Genomic DNA, 26,663 nt, shown 5'->3' on the forward strand with positions numbered 1-26,663 from the left:
CGAGAACTCTGTGACTTCAGAGTTTGTATTTTTCCATCATAACATGCCGTCTACCCATGGAAGCTCCACTGGTACATCCAAACTCCCTGAGAGACCAGATTGCTGGGCTGAGGGCTGTGGAGACCATGGTTCCAGGGAAAATCTACCTCAATTGGCATAACAGAGTTTATAAAGAAAATGTTCCACGTTCTACTTTGGTGAGTAGTGTCTGGGGTCTTAAAAGCCTGTGAGCGGCTGTCTAGGATACTCCACTGGTCTCCCCTCTTTGGGAGCAAGGAAGAATGAAGAAAACTAAAGACATAATGGAGATTAGTCCAAAGGACTAATGGACCACATCTACCATGGCCTCCATCAGAGTGAGTCCAGTACAACTAGATGATGCCTGGCTACCACCACTGACTGCTCTGACACAGATCACAAAAGAGGGTCCCAGACAGAGCTGGAGAAAAATATAGAACAAAATTCTAACTCAAAAAGAAAGACCAGACTCGCTGGCCTGACAGAAACTGGAGAAACTCTGATAGTATGGTCCTGGACACCCTTTCAGCTCAGTAATGAAGTCACTCCTGAGGTTCACCCTTCAGCCAAAGATTGGACAGGCCCATAAAACAAAACAATACTAAAGGGGCACACCAGCCCTGGGGCAAGGACTGGAAGGCAGGAGGGGACAGGAAAGCTGGTAATAGGGAGCCCAAAGCTGAGAAGGGAGTGTGTTGACGTGTTGTGGGGTTGTCATAAAACAATATGTATACTAACCGTTTAATGAGAAACTATTTTGTTCTTTAAACCTTTATCTAAAGTACAATAAAAAATAAATAACTTAAAAAAAATGCTGTCTACATACTGGTGTTGTACCAAAAAATAAGTGGAAGACAGACTGACTGGATTTGTAAACGTTCACTTGAAACTCAATAAAAGTTAATAAAAAAAAAAATAAGTGGAACATTGGCTGGTTGCTGTGAATTGATTCTAATTCATGCAGCCCCATGTGTTTCAGAGTAAACTGTGCTCCATAGAGATTACAATGGCTGCAATCTTACGAAAGTAGATTGCCCGGCCTTTCTTCTGCAGCATTGCTGGATGGATTTGAACCATCAACCTTTGGGTTAATAGTAGAGTACAAACCATTTGCACCATGCAGGGACTTGAGTGGAATGTTAGAAAGTATATAATGCTTACTTATTTTGAGTGCTTTACATGTTTTTCCACCCGTCATAAACTTGTTGTTGTTAGGTGCTGTCCAGTAGGTTCCAACTCATAGTGACCCTGTTTACAACAGAATGAAGCACTGCCCAGTCCTGTACCATCCTAACAATCGTTGTTATGCTTGAGCCATTGTCGCACCACTGTGTCGGTCTATCTTATGGAGGATCTTCCTCTTTTCCGCTGACCCTGTGCTTTGCCAAGCATGATATCCTTCTCCTGGGATTGATCCCTATTGATAACATGTCCAAAGTATGTAAGACATAGTCTTGCCATCCTTGCTTCTAAGGAGCATTCTGTTTGTACTTCTTCCAAGACTAATTTGTTCTTTCCGCTATAGTATAGTGCTTTTGAGCTGCCATGGTATATTCAATATTCCTCTCCAGCACCACAATTCAAAGGCATTACTTCTTCTTCGGGCTTCCTTATTCACTGTCCAGCTTTCATATGCATGTGAGGTGATTGAAAACACCATGGCTTGGGTAAGGCTCATCTTAGTCTTCAAGGTGACATCTTTGCTTTTCAACACTTTAAAGAGGTCTTTTGCAGCAGATTTGCCCAATGCAATGCATCTTTTGATTTCTTGACTCCTGCTTCCATGAGTATTGATTGTGGATCCAAGTAAAGTGAAATCCTTGGCAGCTTCAGTCATTTCCCAGTTTATCATGATGTTGCTCATTGGTCCAGTTGTGAGGATTTTTGTTTTCTTTCTGTTGAGGTGTAATCCATACTGAAGGCTGTGGCCTTTGATCTTCATCAGTAAGTGCTTCAAGTCCTCTTCACTTTCAACAAACAAGATTGTGTCATCTGCATAACGCAGGTTGTTAATGAGTCTTCTTTCAATCCTGATGCCCCATTCTTCTTCATATAGTACAGATTGTTGGATTATTTGTTCAACATACAGATTGAATAGGTACGGTGAAAGGCTACAACCCTGATACACACCTTTCCTGACTTTAAACCACACACTATTCCCTGTTCTATTCAAATGACTGCCTCTTGATCCGTGTACAGGTTCCTCATGAGCAGGGTCACTCTAAGTCGGAATGCAACTCTACAACTATTTTTTTTTTTTTTATCATAAACTTAAATGTCTCCATTTTAAATAGAAGAACCTAAGATTGAGAATGATTAATTTGCCTAAGCCATTTTGTTTTGGCTATATCTGCTCACTGATACTTCTTAAGAGTATTTGTTTTTAGGCTTTTTTGAGGACGCGGGGATGGATTACACAATAAGCAAGGCATGCATGGGTTTACTAGTGCTTACTTACTAATCTATGGTGTATAACTTCACCTGTTTTTCACCATATCTTTGGTTTACCCATGTAAAGTTGTGCACTGCAGATTAGTTAAGTAAACACGATTAGGCTCATGCCGTACTTTGCTTACTGTAAGCCCGTGCATACCTTGCTTACTGGTTAATTCACTCCTGGGGGAGGGTACAGGATTAAAATCCAGATTTATTTTTTTTTCTTTCTATTTCATCTTTATAGAAAGTTATTAGGAAACTATTACTAGTCTCCCAATGGAAAGAGAGCTCTCGATTTTTTCTGATACTAAGCATATGTTTAATATAACATGACTTCCCCTTTTCAAATTTGTAAAGGAGACAATCTAAAATAAAGATAGAACTACGAGAGTAAGTCAGAAAGCATTGCTACTAGGGTTCCAGTTCATATATCCATGGGTTTATTCCAAACAAAACGTGTTTAAACATGTCTCTGTGATCAGTGGCTGGCTGTGGACAAGTTCTCTCATTAATAACACTTGTCTTTGTCTCGTTAGGGTGGTTTCAAAAAAAAAAAGGATACTTTTTGTGCTATGGGGGGATAAAAATTTTTTGAGGTCAGGGCTAATATCAAATTTTTTAGCAAAACTCAAGTGCACATCTTTCCATGTCATTGGAGCTTTGCAACAAGCTTATGGGAATGCTGCCCCACAAAAAATAACAGTTTTTAGATGGATCAAGTATCTTAAGGAAGATCAGGAAGACCTCAAAGATGAGCCAAGAGAGGGAAGACCACTCAGAAGGCAATGGTGACTGTTTCGGGGGATTCCAAAGGGTTAATGTTGATAGATTTTTCTCAAAGGACACAGGACAATCACAGGGGCTTATTATGAAGATATTTTTAAGAAAATTGAAAACTGCATTGGTGAGAAAGAGGTCAGGAAAGTTGCACCAAGGAAGTTTTTTCCATCACGACAATGCACCTGCTCATTCTTCGAGGGTAGCAAGGGCTGTCCTTTGGGAGTTTCATTGGGAAACCTTACCCCATCCACTCTACAGCCTTGGTCTTGACCCTTCAGACTTCTTTTTGTTCCCAAAGCTCAAAGACGTTTAAAAGGAACACTATTGGAGTCAGTTGAGGATGTCAAAACTGCCATTTTGACCTGGTGTAACTCAAAGAGTGAGAATTCTTTGGCAGAAGAGTTAGAGAGGTGGAAACACCGCCTTCAGAAGTGTATAGAGGGTGGACATGTCAAGAAACAATAGGTTCACATTTTGATATTTTTGTTTAATAAAGATTGCTATGATTTTTAGCAATACTTTTTGACATAGCCTCATATTTGAAGCTGAAAAAAATATTGTTATTACATGGATTATTATTGCACAAAAATGTTCCCAGGAAAATCATCTCCCCTGAAGCCAAACTCCCACAGCAAAACCTTTAAATAAAAATCTCAGAAGAGTGTTTGTGCTCTGTGAAATAGAACTGCCCCACAGAGTTTCCAAAGAGTGCCTGGTGGATTCAAACTGCTGACCTTTTGGTTACCAGCCGTAGCACTTAACTACACCACCAGGGTTTACATGTATTCATGGTCAAGTACATTTGGTAGTAACATGGAGTCAAGGATGTCAACCCATAGACACTGTATTACTGTGCATATTTACACTTCCTTCACTTTGTATTATTGCCATTGGCTACACCTAGGAACGAGATCATATGAGCAGCTGGGCACAAAAGCATGGCGACAACTCCCTGAGACTAATGGGAGAAGGTCATTGATAATGAAATGATACTCACATGTGTTGGTTTATGAGGACAAGGCATTTAGACATTTAGGGTCAGGATGGTATATCGTATTGCCTGTGCATGGGTGCATTTGTTACTTAAAGTAACAGTTGCAGCCAATATTTATTGAGTGCTTGCTTACTCTTTGCCCAGCATGTCAGTCGTTTCATGATTTAGCTCCTTTAATCCTCACAACAACGTATAAGATTAAATTTATCATTATCCTTAATTTACAGTCGAGGAAACTGAACCTCAGAGCAATTAAGAAATTTACATAAGTAAAAAGTGGCAGAGTTGAGAGTCCAACCTACTAAGTTAGACTCCTTTAGATACCCCACCACTGGTTTCTCAACCTTACCTGCATAATAGAATCACCTGGGGAGCTTTTTAAAAAAAAATTACAAAGCTCAGGATGCATCCCAGACCAACTAAATGAGAACTCTGAGGTGAGGCCCTGGCATCAGTATTTTTAAGCTCTCCAGCTGATTCTAATGGGCAACAAACGCTGAGAATCATGGCACAATGACGCACTGCTACTCTTGGTAAACCACTAACTCCTGAAGTGGCTTTATTTAAGAGATATTTAGAGCACTGAGAATGACACAAATAGATTATGCAAATTATTACTCCTGTGCTCGAGAATTTGCTAAGCCAGAAGGAAGATAGCACATGTGCACATTTGTCAGGTAATTAGCAATACAAGGCACTGCCAAGCTAGTTGATTTGGACAAAAATACTCCAGAAGCTAGAATTTCAAGAATAAATAGCATTTATCTTGGCACCACACAATAACCTCCCTCCTCCTTCACTTAAAATGAATATTTTGCTTCTTTCTTCAATTTAGTCTAATGTTTGATTTTTTTTGCAGCCTCTGCCTTTTCCAGTAATGTCAATATATGTAAACCTTGGAAGAATTGATGTTCCCTTAATGTTCATCTCAAGTGCTTGAAAAGCACTTGAATGGATTTTGTTGAAAACACTATACTGATTTTTTTTTTTAAGAAAGAATTTATTTCTCAATCTAAAGCTATCTTTCATAATTGTATTGAACACTTTTCTGGAATGTTCCTATTTGCCTTTCCTGTACTGTCTGCCTGATGACAAAGATTGAATCCTCAAAGGTATAATTATGTTTGAAAGAAGCCCACAAAATTGAATTTTAGAAATATTAGTAAAAAGATTGAGTATTTTATGAGTAATGCCAGATTCAGAATTTTGCTTAACAGCTTTTCATCACATGAAAAGAAACATATAAAAACACTCCAAAACCCATTATCTTTTTCCTGCTCTCCATAGTAATCTTTTTATTTCTCTAAGTTCTTTTAATTTTTCGAAAAGATTTGCACATTCCTAGACATGTCAAACTTTCTTAAATCAGAACAATTTCCTGATAAATAACACACAAAAATGTGTGTGAGTTTTTCTGAAACTTAACTCTTAATATTTTCCCCAAACTTACCCATCTTGTGGACCTACTTTATTAGTGAAGTCATTTTATATGCTGCCAAAACAGAACTATTCTATATAGAAATTTCATTAAATAACAGATAATAAATGGAAGAGTTTTAATATGTTCTATCCATTACCATTTAATAGTTTCTGGATATTATTTTCTAATCTTTAAGACTTAGAATGATAGATTCTTTTCGTGACTTAGGATTGAACTTTTCTAAAATCCAATTATTTAAAGAGATTAGACAACGAAGACCCAACTTACTCATGGCAGAGCTAGAAGTAGAACCCTGGTTTTCATTTCATGTTTTGCTGTTGCTTCTGATACAAATCTCATTTCTTAAAATAACTCCTGAAAATTAAAACAGAGGTATTAAAACAATTGGAACTATAACACTATCCAATTGGTGCTACTTAAAGTGAAGGCCATGGGCCAGTGCAGGTTCACAGATAGTTTTTTGTCTACATTGAGATAAGTAGAAAACTTGAGAGTATGTATAAACTTTTAAAGCAATTTGACATTGTCACATGATCTAGCAATCTAGTTCTACAAAAATCTCAGTTTGGTGGAGATGGGAAATTTGAAAATCTAATCCTTCATTGCAGAGACTTGGAGAAACACAGCTCTAGAGAACATTTCTGAGACTCCTTATAATCTTCAGCTGGACAATGAGCTAGATTAGAAAAAAACAGTCTGGTAGGAGAGAGAAAGGAAGAGAGGGAGGGACTTAGGCTACTCAGCAAATGACACCTTTGAGCAAAGCAAAAGACCCCAAAGTTACCTCATATGAAGGGAAGATTAATTTGCCCCTTGCTAGGAGTGTTCTCATTGGTGGTTAGCCACATGGGACGGAATCCCAGTTCGAACTATCTTGTCAAAAAAAGAGCCTTCATTGACTTGCATAACTGGACATTCCAGACATGAAGCTTGTCATGGGAGTTCTAGAGATCTGGGATCATCATTCTTATTTGTTCCTGCTGCCATACTCCTTTTCCCACCACATTTCTCTCTCAGGATTGTCCTTTTCTGTTCTACCACACATGGGATTCTACCATGTGATATGGGAGGAGAGACATATTAGCTTGAAATAACTCAAGGCTTATATTATCTTACCTTAGCCATTTCAGAGGTGAGAGGGAGCTCTCCTAGAGACCGAACATAAAACTCTGAGGAAGCACTCTGAATGGCCCCGCATTTGTGATGTGCCCAGTCTTGGACCATTTAACATCATCATCACCAAAGGGAGAGGAGAATACTCTGATGAACATCCTTGTGACCAGGATGGATTGGGGTGTGGTAGGGTGGAAATGGGTACTATGATTGGAAGCCACACCAGAAACACATAGCTGAAGGCAAGTTCCCCCAAAAAGGGGGTGGGGGAGGGTCAATGTTATGGAAGAATGAAAGAAGAGATGAGCAGAACAAACAAAAGATGTTCACTGCATTTTAAAGATTAGCCTTTTCATGTGGAAAACCCAAAGGTATGAGAAAAGTAGCTGGAGGTAGAAAGGTAAGAAAACAATCTGAAAGAAGAGATCCCAGTAGCTATTGGAAACTCTGATGGAGAGGAGAGTGGTTGAGCAGCAATGAGACAAAACAGAAGGAGAAATTGGAGAGGTGGAGAGTCCTTATGTATTACATCGTCCTCTGAGGACATCAGCCACAGGACAGCTCCTCAGTTCTAGAAACAGTGGGACGTCAGTCAGCCAATTAGAACTCAGTTAATGTTAACAATTCAGTGCCAAACCACAGCAACTGTTTGACAGTTATGTTATGCTTAGGCAGTTATAAAACACAGTATAATTAAAACAGCGTCTGGTAATTGATTGTTTCTTCCTGCCCCCTCTCCAGCATTACCTTATTGATACAACTGTGAAGTCAGAGCAGTTTTGTTATTTTTTTTTCTGAATATGAAATACAGCTACAAAACAATCTCAGTAAAAGAGAAATCCATTCTACTGGCCCCAGGCACAACTTTCATACCTGATATAACATTCGAGATGCAATTTTAGCATTGTCTGTGGCGAGAAACGTATTCAAAATCAAAGCATTAGAGAAAATTGTGATTTGATCACGTGAAACTCTTCTAAGGGTCGGCTCTGGAGTCAGTCTACTCACAAACACCTGAAGTAATCAGGGATGATCCTCTCTTACATGCCATGAACAAGTCGGTGGGAGTAAGGCAGGGGCAGTGCAGGCTGCTGGATGGTGCTTGTGGTCCGTGATGATGGACCAAGGAAGAAGAGGCTGAGCTCAGAACATAGTGAGGTCTCAGTCACTGCTATTTAAAATGTGGAGTCCCTGAACCAGCAGCGTCAGCATCACCTGGAAACTTAGAGAGGTGTACATTCCTGGGGCTCACATCATGCTGGGGAATCTCATGGGGCAGGGGTCAGGAATCTGTAATAAGCTCTCCAGACAATTTCTTATGTACACTAACATTTGATGTAAATAGTAGCAGAATATTCAAGCAGAAAAGGCCAAAAAGTAGTTGCAGAAATCAGACTGAAGTTTTGGTAAGAAGACAGGGCTAGAGATAAAAGGAATGACAGTAGCAGCATTTGATAATTAAAGCTATGAGGATAATGAGCTCTGAGAGAAGAGATTCAAAGAGGCCTGAAATGTGACTCAGGAGAATTTTTACTAAAACCAGCCTTCTCTGTTAAGCATCACACTTTGCTTAAGAGAGAGCAATGTCAGATTTCTTTTTTCATGGGAGACTGACCTTTTGTATAAGCAGGATTTTTTTTTCTACAGTATGTAATTCAGATCTCTAAAGAGTCAAATACTTAACAGAGGATATTATTGTGTATGTAATTATTGAGATTAGTACTATTAACATTGAGTATATAATTACAATAAATTTAAGCTGCCACTTTACGATGCCGCTGATATTTCTTGCAGGTTACGTTTCATTTCTAAGAAATATTTATTTAGTTGCTTTGAGAGAGAGTCTGTTGAGGGAGTATTGAGAGCGGTTGACTGTGAACATCACCCTGGGAACTTCTTTAAATGACAGATTCCTCTCTTATGCACTGCTGGTGGGAAGGCAAAATGATACAGCCATTTTGGAAAATGATATGGCACTTCCTTAGAAAGCTAGAAATAGAAATACCATATGATCCAGCAATCCTACTCCTAGGAATATATCCTAGAGAAATAAGAGCCATCACATGAATAGACATAGCAGACCCATGTTCATTGCCAAAACCAAACCAAACCCAGTGCCATCGGGTAGATTCCGACTCATTGCAGCATTGATCAAAAAGATGGAAATGACCAAGGTGCCCTTCAACATATGAACGGGTAAACAAACTGTGCTACATACACACAATGGAGTATTACATACGCAACGATAAAGAAGAACGATGAATCTGTGAAGCATCTCATAACATGATGAATCCGGAGGGCATTATGCTGAGTGAAATAAGTCAGTCACAAAAGGACAAGTATCGTATGAGACCACTACTGTAAAAACTCATGAAAAGGTTTATACACAAAAAGAAACAGTCTTTGATGGTTATGAGGCAGTTCTACTCTGTCTTATATGGTTGTTCTGAGTCAGAATTGACTCAATGGCACACAACAACAATATTAGAGAGGTTCAGACACTTGCTGGTGGGCCCTGCTATAGACTGAAGCTTAGAGGAGACCCCAACTGTAGAGGCTATGCTGATCACTATACACTCTAGAGTCTACACTTCCAACCAGCTGGGTACCAAAATGCTGCCTGATACCAGTCTCTGTAATCCACATCTACATACATTTGGGCTATCAATCTTGTGATTACAAGCTCTGACGCACTCTGAGTTCTAGGAATAATTATGGTCTTTGACATAAGAAATTTAAAGGGCTCTTACCAGCCCCTAGGTGGTATAAACAACACGCTCAGCTACTGACCGAAAGGTTGGAGGTTCATGGCCACCCAGAGGCATCCTATGGAGCACAGCTCAATTCTGATACATACGGGGTCGTCATGAGTCATAATCAACTCGATAACAGGCAACTGGTTACCAGTGTTAACTGAATATTCTGGGACTCAACATCATGCCACTTATGTTGATAGCTTGGCCTTATGTAGTGCATTGCTTCTGAAAACTGAATATTTGTCTGGATTATAAGAACCAATCTCTACTTCCAACCTGGTTCTGGTTTTCTCGGCTCATTGGTTCAAGCCTCTGTTTGATAACCCATGTAGTATCCCCATTCCTCTAGGATCAGAGACCTGAGTTCATGCTAAGCCCTAGTGCTCTGCTACAGGCTCATGACTCTGGTGCCTAAAAAACTGGCTGCTGACTGCTAGAATATCTGAATAGCATCTGTCCCTGCAATTGCTTTGGTCATGATCTATTCTGTCACTCTTTCCTCTAGGTTGAACTCCGAGCTCACCTCAGCTTAGTTTGTCTTCTGTAGCATCTGTTCCATCCCAAGACACACATCCATTTCTAGGTCACAGTCTTTCCCACAATCTGCTCTGTCCCCCTGCAGTTAACCAGACTCTTGTATGACCAAGTACAAATATAGTTCATGGGGTTAAATATTACCCAAAAATATTTGCAAGGTCAGGTACTTTGTCATTCTTCTGTCCTCCCAATATCATGTCTGTTCAATTTTGTTAATGCGATTTTGTTTGGCATGTTAGAGCTAGCTCAACAGATTTGCTCTGATGATAATGGAAAGATATTTTGCTCAGATAATCCTTAGTGAATTGGAAGATCATAACATTACTCTGTAAAATGAAAAACACAATGATGGCTGAGCATATTTGTTACTAAGCCAGTCTGCTATCTGCCAATAAACCAATGTGCGCTTCACTACACCACTTCCATCACGGAGTTACTAAGCGTGTTACTCATGGAATCAGATTCTCCTTGCCTCAAATACTTTATAGAAGTAAATAGCATTATAAGCCAAAATTAACTCCTTCAGTCTATCAAGGATTTTAACCGTGTTTAGCAAACCGTTTTGCCAAGTGGAAAAATAAATACGCCATTTGCACTGGTGATGTCTAGACTGGTGGGTGATTGAAAAGAAGCTTGGCACAGCGTGAGCTAGAATCCGAAATTTAAAGATTCCTCCTAAGATCCACAGTGTGTGGAAATTTTAGTTTCCAGGAAGAGGGAGCTAAAAATAACTTTGAACATAATCAGGAGAAGCAAAAGAGGAGTTTGGAATGGTGGCTTTCAGTAAGAGATTCACAATCCTTTATTCTTATTTATAATAATATGTTAAAACAATCAAGGAAGCTAAGTCTGTAGAAAAATGCTTCAGAGAGATAACGAAGAATATTAACCTGCATATGAAATTGTTTTGAGGTAGTACTCTCACACTGAGAGCTGACATATAAAAAGGAATATTAGAAAGATTCTGAATTCCAGGCAGAAATCACACTCTGCACATCCAAAATATTCTTTTTTTCCTGAGCAGTAAACACACCTTTCCTCAGGCAGTGTGTTAGTTGCCTAGGGGTGCCCTAACTAATTCCCACAAATTGGGTGATTTAAAGCAATGGAAATGTATTGTCTCCCAGTTCTGGAGGCTTGCTGTTGTTGTTAGTTGCTGTGAATTTGATGCTGACTCATGGTGATGCCATGCATGCAGTGTAAATCTGCTCCATAGGGTTTTCAAGGCTGTGACCTTTTGGAAGCAAATTGCCAGGCCTGTCTTCTGAGGCACGTCAAACAATTTGTGTCCAAAATCAAGATGATGACAGGATCATGCTCTCTTTGAAGGCTCTAGGGGAGAATCTGTTCCATCTGTCCTCTTAGCTTCTGGTGGTTGCTGGCAATCCTTGGCATCCCTTGGGTTGTAGAAGAATCACTCCAATCTCTACCTTTGGTGCCACATGGCATTCTCCCTGTGTGTCTCTGTCTATAAGGACATCCTGATGGCGTAGTGGTTAAGTTCTGTGGCTGATAACTAAAAGAATGGCAGTTCAAATCTACCAGGCATTCCTTGGAAACTCTATGGGGCGGTTCTACTCTGCCCTATAGGGTTGCTATGAGTTGGAATCGACTCTATGGCAACAGGTGTAAGGACATCAGTTATATTGGATTTAGGGCCCATCTTACTCCAAGATGACCCCATCTTAACTTAATTACATCTGCAAAGACCTTATTTCCAAATAAGGTCACGTTCACAGGTTCCAGGTAGACATGAATTTTGAGTGGACACTATTCAACCCAGTACGGGCAGGGTAGCAGTTTGGCCGTCAGAATTCAGAGTGCTCAACAAAGACGGGTAAAGTCAAAACTGCCCCGAGGAATTGTAAGTGAATGGTGTTAAATTGTCTAGGTTGTGTCACTTTTATAGTTTAGGAATGTCAAAATGGTACATTTTGCTAAATTGAGTGGCAAGTCCAAATTCATAGATCTAAGACAGTTTCTATAAAATTAGGTTCATAGGAAGGAGCCCTGGTGGCAAAATGGTTAAACGCTTGGCTGCTAATCGAAAGGTTGGAGGTTTGAACCCACCCAGCTGCTCCTCAGAGAAAGACCTGGGGATCCACTTTCATAAAGATTACTGCCTAGAAAACCCTAGGAGGCAGTTCTACTCTGTTACATGGGTTTGCTTTGAGTTGAAGTAGACTGACGGTTAAATAATATGGACAGAATAACTGAGCCTTATCTTTGATGCTTAACACCTCTTACTTTTCCTATCTTCTGTTTTTAATTGTCAAGTTTATTTTTTCCATTATAGATGAAATCTACTAATGATTAAAGGAAACAAAAGTTTGAAAAATTATTAAAAAGGAAAATGCAAACCTACTCAGGGTCCTAAGAACCCAAAACAATCGGACCTACTGTTGACATTGTTGCTCATTTTCCTCCAAGCCTTTCACATATGCATTTTTTGATCATATAGTTTCATACGCGGTTTGATATTTTTACGTAACTTTTAATGTAAGTATTTGTCCAAGCTATTGAAAATCCTTAAATACATTTTTAATGATTGCATAATGATACGGAATATACTTAGTGATTCATCTAATGAACCACTAGGTTGTTTCCTTTTTTTTGTTTCACTGTTAATGAAGCTGCAATAAACACCTCTGTTCTTCACCGCTCTTTGATACCTAACTGAGAATGCATTCTTGTAGCAACAACCGCCAGGACTATTTCAATGCAAGTATGTTTACTTTGTAACTAGCCTTCATTCTCTCCATTTTGCCTTTTTTTTTTTTTTTTAATTTGATAGCATAGCTAAAAGATGATAGGGTTTCTTGCTAGAACATGAAAGGAAACAGGAAAATATTTCATGCTGCCAGACATACTTAAGGCTTGTCTATGGCTTAATATTCCTTTAAAATCCAGTGTCTCTACAAGATAGAGATATATCTCAGTAAGAAATCAGTTCTACCAGGATTCACCCATGTGAGCCTGTAAACAACACCCATGTAAACCTGTAAAAATCAATTTGCCACTATAAACAACATAGAACAAAAAGCAGTTGAATAAAGGCATCTATAAGGCCACACACAAAGAAGTGTTTTACAAAGTCTTTTATTAAAGAATATGGAGAGCTAATGTCATCCTAATTATTCTGAACTGCTATGTTTTATAATATATTCCAGGGAATTTATTTTTCAAGGGTGGATCAGGGCTGTTCATTCTTTTGGAAATTAAAAATAAATCTCTTTATGAACCTGTGAACAGTTCCGAAGAAAACAAATAAAAATCAAAATGACCTTTAAAGTCCTTTGTAAACCTGAAGTTATATGAAAACACTAAGGCTCTGAACCGTGGGTTTTAATGACCTAAATGTTTGAAATGGTATTATTAAAAATTTGTAACTATCCCGAATCCAATAAATTTCAAAATCTTACTGGTTTTACCTCAAAACCTTTCAGATCTCTTCTTTTTTCTCCCTTTCCCTGTCCCTGCCTATCATTGCTCCAAATTATTCTTGTTCAAGCTCCCTAATTGGGAAATGCTTTTTAGGCTGCAATTCCAATATAGATATTTAGATTTATTTGTTTATAACTTATGTCCATGTACCACTGTAGTCATAATCGTGCTGTTTTTGTTAGGTGCCGTAGTCAGTTCCACATAGCGACCCTATGCACAACAGAAGGAAACACCGCCCGGTTCTGCACCATCCTCACAATCGTTGTTAGGCTTGAGCCCATCATTGTGGCCACCATGTCGATCCATCTCATTGAGGGTGTTCTTTTTCCCTGACCCTCTACTTTACCAAGATTGATGTCCTTCTCCAGGGACTGCTTCCTCCTGATAACACGTTCAAAGTATATGAGACAAAGTCTCACTGTCCTCGCTTCCAAGGAGCACTCTGGCTGTATTGCTTCCAAGACAGGCTTGTTCATTCTTCTGGCAGTTCAAGGTGTATTCGATATTCTCTGCCAACACTTTAATTCAAAGGCATCGATTCTTCTTCCATCTTCCTTATTCATTGTCCAGCTTTCACATGCATATGAGGCAATTGAAAATATCATGGCTTGGGCCAGGCTCACCTTAGTCATCAAGGTGACGTCTTTGATCTTTCACTCTTTAAAGAGGTCTTTTGCAGCAGATTTGCCCAGTGCAATACATCATATGATTTCATGACTGCTGCTTCCATGGGTGTTGATTATGGATCCAATTAAAATAAAATTCTTTTACAACTTCAATATTTTCTCCATTTATCATGATATTACTTATTGGTCCAGTTGTGAGGATTTATTGTTTTCTTTATGCTGAGGTGTAATCCATACTGAAGCTGTCATTCTTGATCTTCATCAGGAAGCACTTCAAGTCCTTTTTGCTTTCAGCAAGCAAGGTTTTGTCATCTGTATATCACAGGTTGTTAATGAATCGCCCACCAACCCTGATGCCACATTCTTCTTCATATAGTCCAGCTTCTTGGATTATTTGCTCAGCATACAGATTGAGTAAGTATGGTAAAAAGATGCCACCCTGACACACACCTTTCCTGACTTTAAACTGCGCAGTATCCCCTTGTTCTGTTCGAATGACTGCTTTTTGGTCTATGTACAGGTTCTGTATTAGGACAATTAAGCATTCTGGAATTCCCATTCTTCAGACTGTTATCCATAATTTGTTGTGATACGCACAGTCAAATACCTTTACTTAGTCAATAAAACACAGGTCATCATTTTTCTGGTATTCTCTGCTTTCAGCCAAGATCCATCTGACATCAACGATGATATCCCCCATTTCACGTCCTCTTCTGAATCCAGCTTGAATTTCTGGCAGTTCCCTGTCGATGTACTGCTGCAACCACTTTTTTTTTTTTTTTACGCTGAGTTTTTTCATTTATTTTGTGTATCACACATGGTCATAAACTTTTAATACCTCCTGATACATTTTGCACTGAACATTATTTTAGCTGATCCCTCATGAACTATAAACTCTTTACAATTTTTCTTCACACAGGCTTTTCTTCCCAGTGGGATTCTCGCAGATAATTTTTCACAATCAGCTCTTTTTCATTTGTTCTGTGTGACGTTATCTTGAATAATAAATAGCCACATGGACTCAAGGCACGTACATTTTAAAGACAATATTTCACCCTTTCTTAGCTTTGTAAAAATAAAATAAAAAGTCCCGAGCCCACAAACTTGTTTAGTATTGAAAATAATTTAAATGCAGTTGTTAAAACCACCAAGTAGGCAGATCAGTTTATACTTTTCTCAACATGGTATTCATTCACTTGTCATCTATTTTTCAGCTTTTGTCTTTGTGGCTCTTTTTACCCTTCTCCTCCCCAGTTTTCCCTCAACTCTTGGCAGCTGTAGGAACCAGCAACAAGACCTGGTGAGGGTGGTGTCAGTGGGTGGCAGGTCTCAGGAAATCCACCAAGGGTTAATATTGCCTTAGAAAAAGGCTGGGAAACCCTGGCTGCAACCACTTTTGAATGATCTTCAGCAAGATGTTACTTGTGTGTCATACTAATGATATTGTTCAGTAAAGTTGGTTTCTTTGCTTCCTTTTTCACTCCCCTTCTGTTCATTCTCACCCCATCTGTCAGTGCCCTTTTTAAAGGGAAATCTGACCATGTCAGTCACCTACTTAAAGTTTATCTGTAATTCCAAATTGACTGAAAGAGAAAGTGGAAACTTCTTACATTATCACATAAAGCCTTTCATTGTTTAGCCCCTTTATCATTTTTAGGAAGTTTACCTCTATTTTTATTTAACTTTTAAATTTTTAAAATTAGGAATGACTGCTGAATTTTATTAAAGTCCTTTTTGGCACTTGTAAATATGATGATTTTTCTCCTTCAGTTATGATATAATAAGTTATGTTGATTTATTTCCTGATATTGAACTATTCTTATATTCCTCTACCATACATTCTTTGGTCAAAGACATTATTCTTCTAATAGTAATGTATTTGCTAACATTTTATCTACTTTTTTTTTCAGCTTTCTTAATAAGATTAATGGGTGTATCTATTGTTTACATGTAAATATTGAGCTGTGTAGCTCTTTATTACGTTTTCAAAATCATTTGAAAAAAGCAGTGATTCAAATTTTCCACAGAGTTTAATTTAGGTAACTTTAGAAGCTCTAGGAGTTCTAAGCCAGGAATCAAGATAGCTAACCTTTATTAAGAGCTTACTTTGTGCCAGTTAATCTTTTAAGTGCTTTATATATATTAACTCAGTTCAATCTCATGCCATCCTGATGAAGTAGAAATTATTATTATCCTCATTTTGATGCTGAGGACCTGAGACAGAGAAGGGACACGGTAGCATAAATGGCAAGTGGTAGAATCAGGATTTGAATTCAGATTTCTGGCACTGGCCCCTATATTCTTCACCATCGTGCTATGTTGCCAAGAAGATATACAGCGGAAGCATAAATCCCAAGAATTATTTGCTCAAAGACAGAACCTGACATAAGCATTGTTAATAACTTATGACTATTTATACATCATGGAAATTGCAGAATGGTGTCTATTGGTATAATGATATGGATTGGAGAATAATGGTATTTAACTATAAAAAAAATTTGAATTAAAAATACTGACATAGTAGTAATACTGTTTTCTTCATCTTTTCAGCAATCTTGACACAGAAGAACTATGTGGTAAGTTTCTTTAAGACCAACTAAACCCATTATTTATTTTAGAATGAAAAATATTGTCTGATATATTTCTGCATATTTTGGGATGAATTTCATAGATAAGGAATTCTGGAATTCAGTAAAAGATAAATTGAGGTCTCAAGAAATTGATCTTTTACCCATGAATTTTTGCTCAAATATCTCATCTGTTCCACTGCCTCACTCCAGAAAGAATTGTGCCTCATTAATTTGTTCCTGGGAGGAGAATTGTTATTGAAATTGTAAATTAGTTTCACATGAGCAAATTCTCCATGAGTTTAGATATATTTTTAAATCAGTGTTTAATACAACTTTATTATTCTCTTCACAATATATCGTACAGCGCCTTTTGTTACTGTTGGGCAAAGCTGTCTCCTTGAATTGTAAAAATAGCTCTGTTCCATACCTGCCTACGCCATTTCAGAATTTTAAATGTCACTTGCAAAATGCATGATATGATGAGAAAAGATAAATCTCTATCTTTAATGCGATAAGATAAATGCCTGGTTTGATAATCCCTTTATTTATTTTCTTTGTCTTTGTGGTTGGAAACAAAAATCAAAGACTAGGAAAGTGAAAAGCTAAATATTTCTGAAATGTACTTTTTGATATAAAAAATATGGAGCAGTATGAGACTATTAAATTTGAAACAGCCATATTTCTCTAAATACTAGATGTGTAGAGATAATACATAGCTGTCATCAAGTCGACTGCAACTGCTGGCAACCTTACGTACAGCAGAACAAAACTTTACCCAGTCCTGCATCATCCTCATGATCACCAACCTGTTTGAATCCATTGTTGTGATTATTGTGCCAATGCATCTCACTGAGGGTCTCCCTCCCTTTTGCTGGCCCTCTAGTTCATCAAACATGATGTCTTCCTCCAGCAATTGATCCCTCCTGATGACATATCCAAAGCAAGCAATGTTTTCTTGTGATCCATAAGGTTTTCATTGGTTAATTTTCAGAAGTAGATTACCAGGCCTCTCTTCCTAGTTAGAAGCTCTGCTTAAAACTGTTCACTATGAATGACCCTACTGGTATTTGAAATACTGGTCACATAGCTTCCAGCCTCACAGCAACACTCAAGCCACCACAGTACAGCAAACTGACAGATACATGGTGGCTCTGTAGGTTTTAAGTTTTATGTTTTAAAGTAAAGTTTTAGGGTGTAGTAAGTTTTGTTGTCTAGGCTTTTTCAAATAATTCTGATGGCAATCGGTATGCTGAGCAAATAATCCGAGAAGCTGGACTATATGAAGAAGAATGGGGCATCAGGATTGGAGTAAGACTTATTAACAACCTGCGTTATGCAGATTATACCACCTTGCTTGCTGAAAATGAAGAGGACTTGAAACACTTACTGATGAAGATCAAAGACCACACCCTTCGATAGGGATTACACCTCAACATAAAACAAAAATCCTCACAACTGGACCAATGAGCAACATCATGATAAACGGAGAAAAGATTGAAGTTGTCAAGGACTTCATTTTACTTGGATCCACAATCAACCCCCATGGAAGCAGCAGTCAAGAAATCAAAAGACACATTGCCTTGGGCAGATCTGCTGTACAGGACCTTGTTAAAGAGTTGAAAAGCAAAGATGTCACCTTGAAGACTAAGGTGCACCTGACCCTAGCCATGGTATTTTCAATCGCGTCACATGCATGTGAAAGCTGGATGATGAATAAGGAAGACTGAAGAAAAATTGAGACCTTCGAATTGTGGTGTTGGGGAAGAAGATTGAATATACCATGGACTGCCAAAAGAATGAACAAATCTGTCTTGGAAGCAGAACAACCAGAATGCTCCTTAGAAGCAAGGATGGCGAAACTGTGTCTTATATACTTTGGATATGTTGTCAGGAGGAATCAGTCCCTGGAGAAGGACATCATGCTTGGTAAAGTACGGGGTCCGCGGAAAAGAGGAAGACCCTCAGCAAGATGAACTGACACAGTGGCTGCAACAGTGGGGTCAAGCATAACAACGACTGTAAGGATGGCCCAGGACCAGGCAGTGTTTCGTTCTGTTGTGCGTAGGGTCGCTATGAGTTTGAACCAACTTGACAGAACCTAACAACAACAACAAAGGCGAGTTTCTCTGAAAACTTCTAATTAAAGCCACAAGCACTCACTGAATATCTTATAATTCTTACAGATTTCTAGTTTACCAAAGCTATCAAAAAGGCTATTTTATGATATGCAAGAATAGTTGTCTTCCATTTAATTAGAATGGCAGAACAACACCAAGAGATGTCATACAGGGCAAATATCTAAATAAAGGGTTTCAAGGCAATAACTCTGAACAAAACTAATATGATAATCATCAACCATGAGCCTTCAAATTCTCCGGTGGTTATAAATATACTTCTGTTCCTACATAGTGTCCATCCCAGGCTCAGGAAGAAGAATCCTACTGAAAAACAAGATTTTTTTAAATGCAGAAGCAAGGTGTTTTGATACCAAAGCAAATCATGCTTTTGTTATTTATAAAACACCAACAGAGAATCACGGGGAAAATCCTTACGTGCTTTCACATACAGTCAGGCCACAGCATCATGTAGGCATAGGTATTCAATCGTACTAAGGGGCCAAAAGGGCCCATGTGGACCATGACCTCCAGGCTTGATGATGAATAAAGCTCAGGTCATGGTCCGCTACTATAATGCCATGTGTCAACAGTCCCTGCCATGAAGTGGAGAGCTAGAGTGGAGACCTGAGAAGATTATTTTGATAATTCCAAGAGGGATAATTCCATTTGCCTCAAAGGTATAAATGTCTTAGTTCAGAGTAATATTTTCCTCAAATCACTCAGATAATTCTTTTTGTTCTCCACTGAACTTTGCCTGGGTAGGCATGGCTCACGAGAAAGCAATCTGTTATAAGGGCTTTTAAGAACAAAATATTCAGAAGCTCTACTTTATTTGCTTTATCTGCTACTGTTATTAAGGAATGTTGAGGTCCCTGGATGGCACAAGCGGTTTGTGATCGGCTGGTAACCTAAAGGTTGACGGTTTGAACCTATCCAGCAGCTGAGCTGAAGTAAGGCCCAACAAACTGCTTCCGTAAAGATTACACCCAAGAAAACCCTGTGGAGCAGTTCTACTCTGTGACAGAAGGGCTGGCCATGAGTCAGAATTGACTCAATGGTAACAGGTTTTTTTGTTTGTTTGTTTTTGGTATTAAGGAATATTATATTATCCTGTAGCCTGCCCTTAAAAATACTTTAAATTTTAAAGTGTGATAGTGTATCTCCATGGTATCCTCTACAAAAAAAAATTTTTTTGAGACTGTTTTTCTCATATAATAAGCGAAATAGATTAGGAACCTACGCTAAGAGTAGGAACTTATAGAAAACATGTTGACTATGACTTTTCCCCCAATAGTTTTAGTTAGGGACTAGTATTTGGGGTTGTAATCCCACAGACTTGCTCTATATTCTTTAATCCAGTGATTGTACTCCCAATCATGTTCTATAATCCTTCCAGTCTCTATTCGAGATTATGCGTTTTAATTTTCAGAGTGTAGTTTTATTTCTCATTATTTTGTGAATATAAAGTAATATTTAATTTGGATTCTAATCAAAGCCACATGCTTCAGGGCTAGCAAGTGAATTATGTCAGTTCACACCCAATACACATTCTCTCTTGGGAGGGGCAGAGCTTGGTTGGTGTAGAAGGCAGATTTTGGATTTTCATGTACTCTCTGGTAAAAACTAATTAAAATTTTGAAGCATCTGAAAGTTTCCTTCTGTTGCTCTGACTTAACTCATTAGTTTACAGAATTATGGACCTAGAATTCAAATCTTTAAGTATTTTTTTTTAAAGATTATAATTTTAATTATGAAAGTAGTAGTTGTTGTCATTGTCGTTAGGCATCATTGAGTCAGTTCTGACTCCATAGCATTCCTATGTACAACAGAACGAAACACTGCCTGGTCCCGCACCATCCTCACAATCATTGCTATACTTGAGCCCATCTTTGCAGCCACTGTGTCAATCCATCACATTGACCCTCTACTTTACCAAGCATGATGTCCTTCTCCAGGGGCTGGTCCTCCCTGATAACATGTCTAAAGTACATAAGAAATCTTGCAGTCCTCATGTCTGCTGACTACTCTGGCTGTGCTTCTTACAAGACAGATGAGTTCGTTCTTCTGGCAGTCATATATTCCTTCATCAACACAATAATTCAAAGGCATCAATTCTTCTTTGGTCTCCCTTATTCATTGTCCAGCTTTTGCATGCATATGAAGCAATTGAAAATATAGGCATACCTAATTTTATTGCACTTTGCTTTATTGTGCTTCACAGATATTGCTTTTTTTTTTTTGCAAATTAAAGATTTGTTGCAGCCCTGCATCAAGCAAGTCTGTCAGTGCCATTTTTCCAACAGTGTGTGCTCACTTCATGTCATTTAGGTAATTCTTGCAATATTTCAAAAATTTTATTATTATTTTATCTGTTATGGTGATCTGTGATTAGTGATCTTTAATGTTACTATTTGTTTTGAGGCACCACGAACCACGTCCACATAAGACAGTGAACTTAATTGATAAATGTGTATGTTCTGACTGCTCCACTGACTGACCATTCCCGATCTCTCTCCCTCTCCTCGGGCCTCTCTATTCCCTGAGACATGACAATATTGAAATTAAGCCAATTAATTACCCTACAATGGCCTCTAAGTGTTCAAGTGAAAGGAAGAGTCGATGCCTCTTTAAAGCAAATGCTAGAAATAATTAAACTTAGTGATGAAGGCATGTCAAAAGCCAGGATAGACTGAAAGCTAGGCCTCTTGCACTAAACATTAAGCCAAGTTGTGAATGCAAAAGAAAAGTTATGGAAGGAAATTAAAAGCGCTACTCCAGTGAACACATGAATAATAAGAAAGTGAAACAGCCTTTATTGCTGATACGGAGAAAGTTTTTGTGGTCTGGATAGAAGATCATACCAGCCACAACATTCCTTTAAGCCAAAACCTAATCCAGAGCAAGGCCCTAACTCTCTTCAATTCTATGAAAGCTGAGAGAGTTGAGGAAGCTAAGAGAGGTTGGTTCATGAGGTTTAAGAAGCCATCTCCATAACATAAAAGTGCAAGGTGAAGTAGCAGGTGCTGATGTAGAAGCTACAGCAAGTTCTCCAGAAGGTCTAGCTGAGATAACTGACGAAGGTGGCCACACTGAACGACAGATTTTCAGTGTAGACAAAACAGCCTTATCTGCGAAGAAGATGCCATCTAGGGCTTTCACAGCTAGAGAGAAGTCAATGCCTGGCTTCAAAGCTTCAAAGGACAGGCTGACTCTCTTGTTAAGGGCTAATGCAGCTTGTGAAGCCAATGCTCATTTCCCATTCCAAAAATCCTAGGGCCCTTAAGAATTACGCTAAATCTACTCTGCCTGTTCTCTGTGTATGAAACAACAAAGCCTGGATGACAGCACATCTGTTTACAACATGGTTTACTGAATATTTTAAGCTCAGCGTTGAGACCTACTGCTCAGAAAAAGATTCCTTTCAAGATATTACTGCTCATGGACAATGCACCTGGTCACTCAAGAGCTCTGATAGAGCTGTGCAAGGAGATTAATGCTGTTTTCACGCCTGCTAACACAGCATCCATTCTGCAGCCCATGGATCAAGGAGTAATTTCAACTTTCAAGTCTTATTATTTAAGAAATATATTTCATAAGGCTATAACTGCCATAGGTGGTGATTCCACTGATGGGTCTGGACGGAGTAAATTGAAGACCTTCTGGAAAGGATTCAGCATTCTAGATGCCATTAAGAACATTTGTGATTCATGGGAGGAGGTCAAAATATCAACATTAACAGTTTGGAAGAAGTTGATTCCAACCCTTATGGCTGACTTTGAGGGACTTAAGACTTCAGTGGAGGAAGTAGCTGTAGATGTGGTAGGAATAGCAAGAGAACTGGAATTAGAAATGGAGCCTGAAAATGTGACTGAATTGCTACAATCTCATGATAAAATTTTAACAGATGAGGAGTTGCTTCTTATGGATGAGCAAAGACAAGTGGTTTCTTGAGACAGTGTCTATGCCTGGTGAAGATGCTGTGAACATTGTTTAAACAACAACAAATGATTTAGAATATTATGTAAGCTTAGTTGATAAAGCATGGGCAGGGCTTGAGAGAACTGACTTCAATTCTGAAAGAAGTTATACTGTGGGTAAAATGCTATCAAACAGCATTGCATGCTACAGAGAAATCTTTCATGGAAGCCAGAAGCAATCGGTGCGGCAAACTTCATCGTTGCCTTATTTTAAGAAATTGCCACAGCTGCCCCAGCCTTCAGCAACCACCACCCTAATCAGTCAGCAGCCATCAACATAGACGCAAGACCTTCTGCCAACAAAAAGGTTATGATTCACTGAAGGCTGAGATGATGGTTAGCATATTTTAACAACAAAGTATTTTTTTTAGACAAACGCTATTGCACACTTAATAGACTATAGTATAGTGTAAACATAGCTTTTATATGCACTATGAAACCAAAAAAATTTGTGTGACTCCTTTTAATACAATATTCACTTTATTGAAGTGGTCTGGAACTAAACCCGCAATATGTTAGACATATGCCTGTACCATGGCTTGGGGTGAGGCACACCTTAGGCACATCTTTGCTCTTTAACACTTTAAAGAGGCCTTTCAAAGCAGACTTGCCCAATGCAATACGTTCTTTGACATCATGACTGTTGCTTCCATGGGCGTTGATTGTGGATCCAAGTAAAATGAAATCCTTGACAACTTCAACCTCTTCTCTGCTTATCGTGGTGTTGCTTATTGGTCCACTTGTGAGAATTTTTGTTTTCTTTATGTTGAGGTGTAATCCATACTGAAAGCTGTAGTCTTTGATCTTTGTCAGTGTTTCGAGTCCTCTTTGCTTTCAGCAAGCAAGATTGTGTCATCTGCATATTGCAAGTTGTTAATGAGTCTTCGTCCAATCCTCATGCCGCATTTTTCTTCATATAGTCTAACTTCTCTGATTATTTGCTGAGCATACAGATTGAATAAGTATGGTGAAAGAATACACACCTTTCCTGATTTTTAACTAATCCCCTGTTCTGCTGGAACAACTGCCTCTTGATCTGTATACAAGTTCTGCATGAGCACAATTAAATGTTTTGGAATTCCCATTCTTTGCAATGTTATCCATAATTTGTTATGATCCACACCGTCGAATGCCTTTGGATAGCCAGTGTAACACAGGTAGGTAAACATCTTTCTGCTAGTCTCTACTTTCAACCAAGATCCATCTTACGTCAGCAGTGATATCTCTTGTGCTCTTCTGAATCCAACTTGAATTTCTGACAGTTCCCAGTTGATATATTGCTGCAACACTTTTTGAATGATTTTCAGCAAAATTTTACTTGCGTGTGATATTAATGATAATGTTCAATAATTTCTGCATTCTGTTGGATCACCTTTCTTTGGAATGGGCACAAAGATGTATCTCTTCTAGTGGATTGTCCCGGTAGCTATCTTCCTAGTTTCTTGCCACAGACAAGTGATTGTCTGATTCAAAATGGCCAATAACAGTCTATTTCTGCTCACTGTTGTTGTTCCAAAAAAAAAAAAAACACCAAGCCCATTGCCATCAAGTTGATTCCAACTTGTAGCAACCTTATATGACAGAGTAAAACTACCCCGTAGAGTCTCCAAGGAGCGCCTGGTGGATTCCAACTGCCAACGTTTTGGTTAGCAGCCATAACTTTTAACCACCATGCCACCAGGGTTTTCCTGTTGTAGTTAGGTGCCATCAAGTTGGTTCTGACTCACAGCAACCCTATGTACAACAGAATGAAATACTGCCAGTACTGCATCATCCTCACAATCATTGTTATGCTTAAGCCCATTGTTGCAGCCACTGTGTCAATCCATCTCATTGAGGGCCTTCCTCTTTTTCACTGAATTTCTATTAAGCATGATGTCCTTCAGGGACTGATCCCTCCTGATAACATGTCCAAAGTGTGTGAGATGTAGTCTTGCCATCCTTGGTTCTAAGGAGCATTCTGGTTGTACTTCTTCCAAGACAGATTTGTTCATTCTTTTGGCAGTCCATGGTATATTCAAATATTCTTCTCTAACACCACAATTGAAAGGCACCAATTCTTCTTCAGTCTTCCTTATTCATCACCCAGCTTTCGCATGCATATGGGGTGATTGGAAACACCATGGCTTGGGTCAGGCGCACCTTAGCCTGCAAGGTGATATCTTTGCCTTTCAACACTTTCAAGAGGTCTTTTACAGCAGATTTGCCCAATGCAATGTGTCATTTGATTTTTTGACTGCTGCTTCCGTAGGTATTGATTGTGGATCCAGGTAAAATGAAATCCTTGACAACTTTAATGTTTTCTCCATTTATCATGATATTGCTTATTGGCCCAGTTGTGAGGATTTTTGTTTTCTTTATGCTGAGGTGTAATCCATACTGAAGGATGTGGTCTTTGAGGATATCGATCTTTACCCATTCCATTTCATTTTGACCACTTCCAGTTTTCTTAGATTCATACTTTGTACATTCCATGTTTTGGTTATTAATGGATTGTTGCAGCCATTTTTTCTCGTTTTGAGTTGTGCCACATCAGAATATGAAGGTCTGGAAAGCTTGACTCCATTCACATCATTCAGGTTGACTCTACTTTGAGGAGGCAGTTTTCCCAAGTGGTATTTTCAGTGCCATCCATGTTGAGGTGCTTATCTCCCAGCACTATACCAGAGAATGTTCCTCTGCTATTCATGAGATTTTCACTGGCCAATTTTTTAAGAAGTAGATCACCTGGTCCTTCTTTGTAGTTTGTCTCAGTCTGGAATCTCTGCCAAAACCTGTCTACCATGGCTGACCCTCCTCATATTTGAAATACCGGTGTCATTGCTTCCAGCATCACGACATGCAAGCCACCACAGTATGACAGACAAGTGATGGATGAAAGTAGCACTTACCTATTATTTTTAAAAATGTGGCAATACAGAAGTATGTTGACGTATCAAGTAAACTGTCAATGCCTGTCTCTCATTCACCTCTCTCTCCCCCGATACTCGCCTCCACTGACACTGCTTAGAACATATCCTTCCAGACATTTTGTGCATATATTGATATATTTGAGCTTATATTGTTTTTTCCAACAATAAATCATACTATATATATTCAGGACATATTTCATCTAACTGCATACTATTATGCCTCATTTTCTTAGTCTGTGTGATGTTCCATTGTACTTTAATTTATTCAACCAAGTCCCTTTTAATGGACTTAGGTTGCTTCTGACTTTCCACTAGGGCAAATAGGATGGAAGTAAATAATCTTGTAGGTATTGTCTTTGCACTCTTATACAAATATTTCTGTATGGTAGAGTCTTAAAAGAGTAATTACTGGGTCAGAAGTTCTTCCAGTGTACACATCTACCAGCAGCATATAAAAAATATATATATATATATATAAAAAAAAAATATATAGGAGTGCCAAAACTATTCACTCTTTACATAGAATTGTGAAGGCCTTCCTACTTAGCAGCATTAGGCCATATCTTTTTGCTAGCAGTCTATACATAATTCAATTTTAATTAATTAAACATGTTTGAACTCTAGCACTGAGGCTTTGGTTTTATATTTGAGTCATCTTTAGCTCTGATCTAAAACCCATTGGAGTGTTATTATTACTTTCTTGACCCTACCCAAGTTTATAAGTGGTTTCATAACCTAACTAACAGAAACCTCTTGTAAATCTTGAACCTAGTACCTAAGTATTTTGAGATATTTTTAGATGGGTGAAGAATAATTGCAGTGAAAGCTCATGTATCTAAGTGCTTGATCTGAAAGCATATCTATAAGAAAGCTTTGTGAGCAAGGTTAAATATATTTAATAGTCTAAATTCTAATCTACTTAAATGTTGTCTGCCAATATTG

General features: G+C 38.5%; 1 protein-coding gene across 1 annotated transcript in view; it reads left to right on the top strand.

The window, feature by feature from the left end:
- The window catches only part of NECAB1 (N-terminal EF-hand calcium binding protein 1), a 162,530-nt gene that overhangs the window by 45,976 nt on the left and 89,891 nt on the right, over positions 1–26,663 (top strand). Inside the window, exon 4 of the mRNA XM_003408247.4 lies at positions 16,696–16,721. Within this exon, the coding sequence (XP_003408295.1) occupies positions 16,696–16,721 (26 nt within the window). The remainder of the gene's footprint in view (positions 1–16,695; positions 16,722–26,663) is intronic.

The sequence above is a fragment of the Loxodonta africana genome, chromosome 14 (assembly GCF_030014295.1).
Source record: "Loxodonta africana isolate mLoxAfr1 chromosome 14, mLoxAfr1.hap2, whole genome shotgun sequence".
Lineage (NCBI taxonomy): Eukaryota > Metazoa > Chordata > Mammalia > Proboscidea > Elephantidae > Loxodonta > Loxodonta africana.